This window comes from Gymnoscopelus microlampas, assembly GCF_963454915.1.
Source record: "Gymnoscopelus microlampas genome assembly, chromosome: 24".
Taxonomy (NCBI): Eukaryota; Metazoa; Chordata; class Actinopteri; order Myctophiformes; family Myctophidae; genus Gymnoscopelus; species Gymnoscopelus microlampas.
Genome location: NC_139961.1, coordinates 220,287 through 232,379, shown reverse-complemented (window position 1 = coordinate 232,379; position 12,093 = coordinate 220,287). Strand labels below are relative to the sequence as shown.

The window sequence follows — 12,093 nt, the reverse complement described above, 5'->3', positions numbered from 1 at the left end:
CCTTGCGAGGAGATGCACGCTACAGCCAATGAGAGCACATTATAGCCACCGTGGCTATGGAAGGTCTGTGGACCTGACCACAACAAACACATCCCCCGCATAGTTACCGTCCAGTCCTTTATTAAGTTAAACATTATTATAAAACAGAATGAGAGTGAGCAAGCGTGCTCAAAGGGGGGCTGTTTACTTTAGACTATTGCACTGAGGAGATAGAGAGACAGAGAAAGACACAGAGAGTGAGCGGTGTGTGTGTGTGTGTGTGTGTGTGTGTGTGTGTGTGTGTGTGTGTGTGTGTGTGTGTGTGTGTGTGTGTGTCTCGTAGTCTGTGAGTGTTGCCAGATTTTGCGAGAGAAATAAGCAACCAACTTTGTGAAAACAAGCCCAACAAAAGCGACTATGAGCACTTCAAGCCTATATACAAATACATTGGATACTTGAAAATAGACAATCTACAAGCTCACGTTGTAGATAGGCTATTTTTAAAGAAGATATTTAGGGGGGGGGGGGGGGGGGGGTTATGGAGTATTTACCAAATCCACACAGATCTGTATGGGGGTCTATGGCACAACATGTTTTCAGAAGGGGGAGGTCTGCGCCTCTGCGGACAATTAATTATTATTATTAATTTGGGGGTCCTTGCCATGAAAATATTTGAGAACAACTGGTTCAAACAACATTAGGAAACAAGGCCAAAAAAGCAACTACACTTTCAAGCAACTTTACAGAAAAACAATCCCAAAGTCGCTTATAATAAGCAGACATGGCACTGACCGCTTCTGCGCTCTTGACGAGCGAGCGAGAGAGAGAGCGAGAGAGGGGGGAGAGAGAGAGGGACCGGGGGGAGAGGGAGAGAGGCATATCACGGGATACGTGGATTAAAATGAATTGGAATAAACACAAATGTATGTATTGGGAGATAGCATCCTAGTGAACTATCCTACAGTGTGTCAGCCCTTGTCGGGGATCAATCGTGTTGTGAAAACCACAACGATATTATGACAGCCGATTTCAAGAAATAAACTCCTGCAATGTGTTATGCTTAACGATCAGATGACCCCCCGACCACTTTAAGGTCTTGCAGTGTGTACCTGCCTTAACACCACTTCTCCCAGAGAACACTAACACCACTTCTCCCAGAGAACACTAACACCACTTCTCCCAGAGAACACTAACACCACTTCTCCCAGAGAACACTAACACCACTTCTCCCAGAGAACACTAACACCACTTCTCCCAGAGAACACTAACACCACTTCTCCCAGAGAACACTAACACCACTTCTCCCAGAGAACATGGATGGTTTGGGTTGTAAGTCCACTTGTTTCTATGATGGAAGAACAAGTTAAAATGTTACTAACTTTCCGTGGTTTTGTCAAATTTTAAAGCCCTGCGAGGTCTGGCCCCCGATTACATTTTAGACATGATGCTACCGTATGAACCTGAGCGCAACCGTAGATCTTCAGGAGACAGGGCTCTCCTGACTCCTCTTCTCTTCTTCTCTCTGTGTGTGTGTGTGTGTGTGTGTGTGTGTGTGTGTGTGTGTGTGTGTGTGTGTGTGTGTGTGTGTGTGTGTGTGTGTGTGTGTGTGTGTGTGTGTGTGTGTGTGTGTGTGTGTGTGTGTGTGTGTGTAGGTCGTCTCATGCTGATTTGCCGTCCGTGTCGTGTCCTCCGGTTCCGAGGGCGGAGCTAGCAGAGCTCTGCGTGACTGACAGCAGCGACAGCCAATCGGTGTGCACCCGAGACGAGCTGTCCAGCTCCGCCTCCGAACAACAACAACAACAACAACCGCGCGTTGTCATGACGACGGGCCAAGAGAAGCTCTCTCGGCCAATCGCCGAGCGGCAGGAAGTGAAACCGACACCAACGCGGACACACTGTGTAAAAGCACACGCACACTCCGCGCACACACACACACACGTGTTGCGGTCACGTGCGCGCTCACCCTCGTGCGCGCGGCCCTCCTCCTCCGTGCACAAGAAAGCTCACAGGAAGACCGACCGCCGGAGAGACCACACCCCCTTAGACCACGCCCTCCAATCCCCCACAGAGCCCCCCCCACCATGCCACGCCCCCGGAGGCCCCGCCCCTCTGGCGTGGACCAATAGGAGAGAGACTCACAGAGAGCACATGTTCCCTACTACCGATGACATCACCGATGACATCATCATCGCTGACCCCATGGACCAAACTATAGAAGAGGTCTGTCTGTCTGTCTGTCTGTCTGTCTGTGTCTGTCTGTCTGTCTGTCTGTCTGTCTGTCTGTCTGTCTGTCTGTCTGTCTGTGTCTGTCTGTCTGTCTGTCTGTCTGTCTGTCTGTCTGTCTGTGTGATTAGTCAGTATATCTGTGTCTGTCTTTTTGCCAGACCTGAAGGGTGTGGCTTACATGAGGCTCTGTCCCTATTTCGTCCATACATGGCATGTCCGTTTGTCCTTAGGTCTGTGTGGGACTTTTCTGGTCCCAGCCAGAAAAGTCTGTCCCTGAAAGTCTGAAAAACACATGTTTTTCTTTGCCTGCAGGTGATCCAGCTGTGTTGTCAGGGACACAGTACCAGTTGTGAACAGCAGGCGGAGACAGAGAGCTTCCACTTCAGTCTGCCAGAGTCGCTGTGCTCTGCTGCTGCACTCACTGATGAGGACTGGGATCTGCATGTACAGGTAGAAGAGAATGCTCTTATTGTACAGGTAGAAGAGAATGCTCTTATTGTACAGGTAGAAGAGAATGCTCTTATTGTACAGGTAGAAGAGAATGACCTTATTGTACAGGTAGAAGAGAATGACCTTATTGTACAGGTAGAAGAGAATGACCTTATTATACAGGTAGAAGAGAATGCTCTTATTGTACAGGTAGAAGAGAATGACCTTATTGTACAGGTAGAAGAGAATGCTCTTATTGTACAGGTAGAAGAGAATGCTCTTATTGTACAGGTAGAAGAGAATGCTCTTATTGTACAGGTAGAAGAGAATGCTCTTATTGTACAGGTAGAAGAGAATGCTCTAATTATACAGGTAGAAGAGAATGCTCTTATTGTACAGGTAGAAGAGAATGCTCTTATTGTACAGGTAGAAGAGAATGCTCTTATTGTACAGGTAGAAGAGAATGCTCTTATTGTACAGGTAGAAGAGAATGCTCTTATTGTACAGGTAGAAGAGAATGACCTTATTGTACAGGTAGAAGAGAATGACCTTATTGTACAGGTAGAAGAGAATGACCTTATTGTACAGGTAGAAGAGAATGCTCTTATTGTACAGGTAGAAGAGAATGCTCTTATTGTACAGGTAGAAGAGAATTCTCTTATTGTACAGGTAGAAGAGAATGCTCTTATTGTACAGGTAGAAGAGAATGCTCTTATTGTACAGGTAGAAGAGAATGCTCTTATTGTACAGGTAGAAGAGAATGCTCTTATTGTACAGGTAGAAGAGAATGCTCTTATTGTACAGGTAGAAGAGAATGCTCTTATTGTACAGGTAGAAGAGAATGCTCTTATTGTACAGGTAGAAGAGAATGACCTTATTGTACAGGTAGAAGAGAATGACCTTATTGTACAGGTAGAAGAGAATGACCTTATTGTACAGGTAGAAGAGAATGCTCTTATTGTACAGGTAGAAGAGAATGCTCTTATTGTACAGGTAGAAGAGAATGCTCTTATTGTACAGGTAGAAGAGAATGCTCTTATTGTACAGGTAGAAGAGAATGCTCTTATTGTACAGGTAGAAGAGAATGCTCTTATTGTACAGGTAGAAGAGAATGCTCTTATTGTACAGGTAGAAGAGAATGCTCTTATTGTACAGGTAGAAGAGAATGCTCTTATTGTACAGGTAGAAGAGAATGCTCTTATTGTACAGGTAGAAGAGAATGACCTTATTGTACAGGTAGAAGAGAATGACCTTATTGTACAGGTAGAAGAGAATGCTCTTATTGTACAGGTAGAAGAGAATGCTCTTATTGTACAGGTAGAAGAGAATGACCTTATTGTACAGGTAGAAGAGAATGCTCTTATTGTACAGGTAGAAGAGAATGCTCTTATTGTACAGGTAGAAGAGAATGCTCTTATTGTACAGGTAGAAGAGAATGACCTTATTGTACAGGTAGAAGAGAATGCTCTTATTGTACAGGTAGAAGAGAATGACCTTATTGTACAGGTAGAAGAGAATGACCATATTGTACAGGTAGAAGAGAATGACCTTATTGTACAGGTAGAAGAGAATGCTCTTATTGAACAGGTAGAAGAGAATGCTCTTATTGTACAGGTAGAAGAGAATTCTCTTATTGTACAGGTAGAAGAGAATGCTCTTATTGTACAGGTAGAAGAGAATGCTCTTATTGTACAGGTAGAAGAGAATGCTCTTATTGTACAGGTAGAAGAGAATGCTCTTATTGTACAGGTAGAAGAGAATGCTCTTATTGTACAGGTAGAAGAGAATGCTCTTATTGTACAGGTAGAAGAGAATGCTCTTATTGTACAGGTAGAAGAGAATTCTCTTATTGTACAGGTAGAAGAGAATGCTCTTATTGTACAGGTAGAAGAGAATGCTCTTATTGTACAGGTAGAAGAGAATTACCTTATTGTACAGGTAGAAGAGAATGACCTTATTGTACAGGTAGAAGAGAATGCTCTTATTGTACAGGTAGAAGAGAATGACCTTATTGTACAGGTAGAAGAGAATGACCTTATTGTACAGGTAGAAGAGAATGCTCTTATTGTACAGGTAGAAGAGAATGACCTTATTGTACAGGTAGAAGAGAATGCTCTTATTGTACAGGTAGAAGAGAATGCTCTTATTGTACAGGTAGAAGAGAATGCTCTTATTGTACAGGTAGAAGAGAATGACCTTATTGTACAGGTAGAAGAGAATGCTCTTATTGTACAGGTAGAAGAGAATGCTCTTATTGTACAGGTAGAAGAGAATGCTCTTATTGTACAGGTAGAAGAGAATGCTCTTATTGTACAGGTAGAAGAGAATGACCTTATTGTACAGGTAGAAGAGAATGACCTTATTGTACAGGTAGAAGAGAATGCTCTTATTGTACAGGTAGAAGAGAATGCTCTTATTGTACAGGTAGAAGAGAATGCTCTTATTGTACAGGTAGAAGAGAATGACCTTATTGTACAGGTAGAAGAGAATGCTCTTATTGTACAGGTAGAAGAGAATGACCTTATTGTACAGGTAGAAGAGAATGACCTTATTGTACAGGTAGAAGAGAATGACCTTATTGTACAGGTAGAAGAGAATGCTCTTATTGTACAGGTAGAAGAGAATGCTCTTATTGTACAGGTAGAAGAGAATTCTCTTATTGTACAGGTAGAAGAGAATGCTCTTATTGTACAGGTAGAAGAGAATGCTCTTATTGTACAGGTAGAAGAGAATGCTCTTATTGTACAGGTATAAGAGAATGCTCTTATTGTACAGGTAGAAGAGAATGCTCTTATTGTACAGGTAGAAGAGAATGCTCTTATTGTACAGGTAGAAGAGAATGCTCTTATTGTACAGGTAGAAGAGAATACTCTTATTGTACAGGTAGAAGAGAATGCTCTTATTGTACAGGTAGAAGAGAATGCTCTTATTGTACAGGTAGAAGAGAATGACCTTATTGTACAGGTAGAAGAGAATGCTCTTATTGTACAGGTAGAAGAGAATGACCTTATTGTACAGGTAGAAGAGAATGCTCTTATTGTACAGGTAGAAGAGAATGCTCTTATTGTACAGGTAGAAGAGAATGCTCTTATTGTACAGGTAGAAGAGAATGCTCTTATTGTACAGGTAGAAGAGAATGCTCTTATTGTACAGGTAGAAGAGAATGACCTTATTGTACAGGTAGAAGAGAATGACCTTATTGTACAGGTAGAAGAGAATGCTCTTATTGTACAGGTAGAAGAGAATGCTCTTATTGTACACGTAGAAGAGAATGCTCTTATTGTACAGGTAGAAGAGAATGCTCTTATTGTACAGGTAGAAGAGAATGACCTTATTGTACAGGTAGAAGAGAATGCTCTTATTGTACAGGTAGAAGAGAATGCTCTTATTGTACAGGTAGAAGAGAATGCTCTTATTGTACAGGTAGAAGAGAATGTACAGGTAGAAGAGAATGACCTTATTGTACAGGTAGAAGAGAATGCTCTTATTGTACAGGTAGAAGAGAATGACCTTATTGTACAGGTAGAAGAGAATGCGCTTATTGTACAGGTAGAAGAGAATGCTCTTATTGTACAGGTAGAAGAGAATGCTCTTATTGTACAGGTAGAAGAGAATGACCTTATTGTACAGGTAGAAGAGAATGACCTTATTGTACAGGTAGAAGAGAATGACCTTATTGTACAGGTAGAAGAGAATGACCTTATTGTACAGGTAGAAGAGAATGCGCTTATTGTACAGGTAGAAGAGAATGACCTTATTGTACAGGTAGAAGAGAATGCTCTTTTTGTACAGGTAGAAGATAATGACCTTATTGTACAGGTAGAAGAGAATGACCTTATTGTACAGGTAGAAGAGAATGACCTTATTGTACAGGTAGAAGATAATGCTCTTATTGTACAGGTAGAAGAGAATGACCTTATTGTACAGGTAGAAGAGAATGACCTTATTGTACAGGTAGAAGAGAATGCTCTTATTGTACAGGTAGAAGAGCATGACCTTATTTTACAGGTAGAAGAGAATGCTCTTATTGTACAGGTAGAAGAGAATGCTCTTATTGTACAGGTAGAAGAGAATGACCTTATTGTACAGGTAGAAGAGAATGCTCTTATTGTACAGGTAGAAGAGAATGCTCTTATTGTACAGGTAGAAGAGAATGCTCTTATTGTACAGGTAGAAGAGAATGCTGTTATTGTACAGGTAGAAGAGAATGCTCTTATTGTACAGGTAGAAGAGAATGCTCTTATTGTACAGGTAGAAGAGAATGACCTTATTGTACAGGTAGAAGAGAATGCTCTTATTGTACAGGTAGAAGAGAATGACCTTATTGTACAGGTAGAAGAGAATGCTCTTATTGTACAGGTAGAAGAGAATGCTCTTATTGTACAGGTAGAAGAGAATGCTCTTATTGTACAGGTAGAAGAGAATGCTCTTATTGTACAGGTAGAAGAGAATGACCTTATTGTACAGGTAGAAGAGAATGCTCTTATTGTACAGGTAGAAGAGAATGCTCTTATTGTACAGGTAGAAGAGAATGCTCTTATTGTACAGGTAGAAGAGAATGCCCTTATTGTACAGGTAGAAGAGAATTACCTTATTGTACAGGTAGAAGAGAATGCTCTTATTGTACAGGTAGAAGAGAATGCTCTTATTGTACAGGTAGAAGAGAATGCTCTTATTGTACAGGTAGAAGAGAATGCTCTTATTGTACAGGAAGAAGAGAATGACCTTATTGTACAGGAAGAAGAGAATGACCTTATTGTACAGGTAGAAGAGAATGCTCTTATTGTACAGGTAGAAGAGAATGCTCTTATTGTACAGGTAGAAGAGAATGACCTTATTGTACAGGTAGAAGAGAATGCTCTTATTGTACAGGTAGAAGAGAATGCTCTTATTGTACAGGTAGAAGAGAATGCTCTTATTGTACAGGTAGAAGAGAATGCTCTTATTGTACAGGTAGAAGAGAATGCTCTACAGGTAGAAGAGAATGCCCTTATTGTACAGGTAGAAGAGAATGACCTTATTGTACTGGTAGAAGAGAATGCTCTTATTGTACAGGTAGAAGAGAATGCTCTTATTGTACAGGTAGAAGAGAATGCTCTTATTGTACAGGTAGAAGAGAATGCTCTTATTGTACAGGAAGAAGAGAATGACCTTATTGTACAGGAAGAAGAGAATGACCTTATTGTACAGGTAGAAGAGAATGCTCTTATTGTACAGGTAGAAGAGAATGCTCTTATTGTACAGGTAGAAGAGAATGACCTTATTGTACAGGTAGAAGAGAATGCTCTTATTGTACAGGTAGAAGAGAATGACCTTATTGTACAGGTAGAAGAGAATGCTCTTATTGTACAGGTAGAAGAGAATGCTCTTATTGTACAGGTAGAAGAGAATGCTCTTATTGTACAGGTTGAAGAGAATGACCTTATTGTACAGGTAGAAGAGAATGACCTTATTGTACAGGTAGAAGAGAATGCTCTTATTGTACAGGTAGAAGAGAATGCTCTTATTGTACAGGTAGAAGAGAATGCTCTTATTGTACAGGTTGAAGAGAATGACCTTATTGTACAGGTTGAAGAGAATGACCTTATTGTACAGGTAGAAGAGAATGACCTTATTGTACAGGTAGAAGAGAATGACCTTATTGTACAGGTAGAAGAGAATGCTCTTATTGTACAGGTAGAAGAGAATGACCTTATTGTACAGGTAGAAGAGAATGCTCTTATTGTACAGGTAGAAGAGAATGACCTTATTGTACAGGTAGAAGAGAATGCTCTTATTGTACAGGTAGAAGAGCATGACCTTATTGTACAGGTAGAAGAGAATGCTCTTTTTGTACAGGTAGAAGAGAATGCTCTTATTGTACAGGTAGAAGAGAATGACCTTATTGTACAGGTAGAAGAGAATGACCTTATTGTACAGGTAGAAGGGAATGCTCTTATTGTACAGGTAGAAGAGAATGACCTTATTGTACAGGTAGAAGAGAATGACCTTATTGTACAGGTAGAAGAGAATGCTCTTATTGTACAGGTAGAAGAGCATGACCTTATTGTACAGGTAGAAGAGAATGCTCTTATTGTACAGGTAGAAGAGAATGCTCTTATTGTACAGGTAGAAGAGAATGACCTTATTGTACAGGTAGAAGAGAATGCTCTTATTGTACAGGTAGAAGAGAATGCTCTTATTGTACAGGTAGAAGAGAATGCTGTTATTGTACAGGTAGAAGAGAATGCTCTTATTGTACAGGTAGAAGAGAATGCTCTTATTGTACAGGTAGAAGAGAATGACCTTATTGTACAGGTAGAAGAGAATGCTCTTATTGTACAGGTAGAAGAGAATGCTCTTATTGTACAGGTAGAAGAGAATGCTCTTATTGTACAGGTAGAAGAGAATGCCCTTATTGTACAGGTAGAAGAGAATTACCTTATTGTACAGGTAGAAGAGAATGCTCTTATTGTACAGGTAGAAGAGAATGCTCTTATTGTACAGGTAGAAGAGAATGCTCTTATTGTACAGGTAGAAGAGAATGCTCTTATTGTACAGGAAGAAGAGAATGACCTTATTGTACAGGAAGAAGAGAATGACCTTATTGTACAGGTAGAAGAGAATGCTCTTATTGTACAGGTAGAAGAGAATGCTCTTATTGTACAGGTAGAAGAGAATGACCTTATTGTACAGGTAGAAGAGAATGCTCTTATTGTACAGGTAGAAGAGAATGCTCTTATTGTACAGGTAGAAGAGAATGCTCTTATTGTACAGGTAGAAGAGAATGCTCTTATTGTACAGGTAGAAGAGAATGACCTTATTGTACAGGTAGAAGAGAATGCTCTTATTGTACAGGTAGAAGAGAATGCTCTTATTGTACAGGTAGAAGAGAATGCTCTACAGGTAGAAGAGAATGCCCTTATTGTACAGGTAGAAGAGAATGACCTTATTGTACTGGTAGAAGAGAATGCTCTTATTGTACAGGTAGAAGAGAATGCTCTTATTGTACAGGTAGAAGAGAATGCTCTTATTGTACAGGTAGAAGAGAATGCTCTTATTGTACAGGAAGAAGAGAATGACCTTATTGTACAGGAAGAAGAGAATGACCTTATTGTACAGGTAGAAGAGAATGCTCTTATTGTACAGGTAGAAGAGAATGCTCTTATTGTACAGGTAGAAGAGAATGACCTTATTGTACAGGTAGAAGAGAATGCTCTTATTGTACAGGTAGAAGAGAATGACCTTATTGTACAGGTAGAAGAGAATGCTCTTATTGTACAGGTAGAAGAGAATGCTCTTATTGTACAGGTAGAAGAGAATGCTCTTATTGTACAGGTTGAAGAGAATGACCTTATTGTACAGGTAGAAGAGAATGACCTTATTGTACAGGTAGAAGAGAATGCTCTTATTGTACAGGTAGAAGAGAATGCTCTTATTGTACAGGTAGAAGAGAATGCTCTTATTGTACAGGTTGAAGAGAATGACCTTATTGTACAGGTTGAAGAGAATGACCTTATTGTACAGGTAGAAGAGAATGACCTTATTGTACAGGTAGAAGAGAATGACCTTATTGTACAGGTAGAAGAGAATGCTCTTATTGTACAGGTAGAAGAGAATGACCTTATTGTACAGGTAGAAGAGAATGCTCTTATTGTACAGGTAGAAGAGAATGACCTTATTGTACAGGTAGAAGAGAATGCTCTTATTGTACAGGTAGAAGAGCATGACCTTATTGTACAGGTAGAAGAGAATGCTCTTTTTGTACAGGTAGAAGAGAATGCTCTTATTGTACAGGTAGAAGAGAATGACCTTATTGTACAGGTAGAAGAGAATGACCTTATTGTACAGGTAGAAGGGAATGCTCTTATTGTACAGGTAGAAGAGAATGACCTTATTGTACAGGTAGAAGAGAATGACCTTATTGTACAGGTAGAAGAGAATGCTCTTATTGTACAGGTAGAAGAGCATGACCTTATTGTACAGGTAGAAGAGAATGCTCTTATTGTACAGGTAGAAGAGAATGCTCTTATTGTACAGGTAGAAGAGAATGACCTTATTGTACAGGTAGAAGAGAATGCTCTTATTGTACAGGTAGAAGAGAATGCTCTTATTGTACAGGTAGAAGAGAATGCTGTTATTGTACAGGTAGAAGAGAATGCTCTTATTGTACAGGTAGAAGAGAATGCTCTTATTGTACAGGTAGAAGAGAATGACCTTATTGTACAGGTAGAAGAGAATGCTCTTATTGTACAGGTAGAAGAGAATGACCTTATTGTACAGGTAGAAGAGAATGCTCTTATTGTACAGGTAGAAGAGAATGCTCTTATTGTACAGGTAGAAGAGAATGCTCTTATTGTACAGGTAGAAGAGAATGCTCTTATTGTACAGGTAGAAGAGAATGACCTTATTGTACAGGTAGAAGAGAATGCTCTTATTGTACAGGTAGAAGAGAATGACCTTATTGTACAGGTAGAAGAGAATGCTCTTATTGTACAGGTAGAAGAGAATGCTCTTATTGTACAGGTAGAAGAGAATGCTCTTATTGTACAGGAAGAAGAGAATGACCTTATTGTACAGGAAGAAGAGAATGACCTTATTGTACAGGTAGAAGAGAATGCTCTTATTGTACAGGTAGAAGAGAATGCTCTTATTGTACAGGTAGAAGAGAATGACCTTCAGACTTCTGCTGATTATAGTAGTTTTATCTATGTTGAATGCTCTTATTGTCGCTTTGGATAAAAGCGCTAAATGACCGTAATGTAATGTAATGTAATGCAGTGGTTCTCAAACTTTTTCATGTCAAGGACCCCCAAATTGACACTTATTAGCCCGCGGACCCCCATTTGAAAAGATATGCCCCCCATAAGAGATGATTTTTACAGTTCTAGCAGTCAATTCTCAACCATTTTAATTGAAGGACCCCCAGTTTGACATGCATAAGGCTACGGACCCCCATTTAATGGCATTTCTATCACTTGGACCGCAATTCATATTGTAAAATCAATGTTAATTACGGGTCCATTTGGTTTCATTTGTACACTCTCAGAGTTACAGACCCATAAGGGTCCATTTGGTTCCTGTCCATCATTTAGCTGGGGACCCCCTGGAACCCCCTCAAGTACCCCACTTTGAGAACCAATGATGTAATGTACTGTTACAGATTTTGTCCAAACATCACGCACATCGGTACACATTATCTCTTTAGTATTGTGGTCAAGACGGATCCGTCCTATTTTTCATATTCCATCCTGATTGGCTGAACATTGCTGGACCACAATAACCTACCTGACCTGGTGGATGTTTTGGCCCCTGTCCGTCCGTCTGTCTGTGAACAGCTAATCTCCGCCACTGTTGGCCCGATCAATGTTAAACTGTGCACACACACACACACACACACACACACACACACACACACACACACACACACACACCCCCTGCATGCCAGAGCAGAACCTCTGTCAGCCTGATGTCATAGCG

At 40.3% G+C, this 12,093-nt stretch overlaps 2 protein-coding genes across 4 annotated transcripts in view; one reads left to right on the top strand and one right to left on the bottom strand.

Annotated features, from left to right (window-relative positions):
* LOC311041025 (target of Nesh-SH3-like) overlaps positions 1–12,093 on the bottom strand; it is a gene marked incomplete at its 5' end in the record, with an annotated part of 759,687 nt that overhangs the window by 529,035 nt on the left and 218,559 nt on the right. The window lies entirely within an intron of this gene.
* zdbf2 (zinc finger, DBF-type containing 2) overlaps positions 1–12,093 on the top strand; it is a 31,345-nt gene that overhangs the window by 5,050 nt on the left and 14,202 nt on the right. For all 3 annotated transcript variants that reach the window (XM_084051332.1, XM_084051331.1, XM_084051330.1), the window contains exons 5-6: positions 1,632–2,199; positions 2,518–2,655. In XM_084051332.1, the coding sequence (XP_083907458.1) occupies positions 1,632–2,199; positions 2,518–2,655 (706 nt within the window). The remainder of the gene's footprint in view (positions 1–1,631; positions 2,200–2,517; positions 2,656–12,093) is intronic.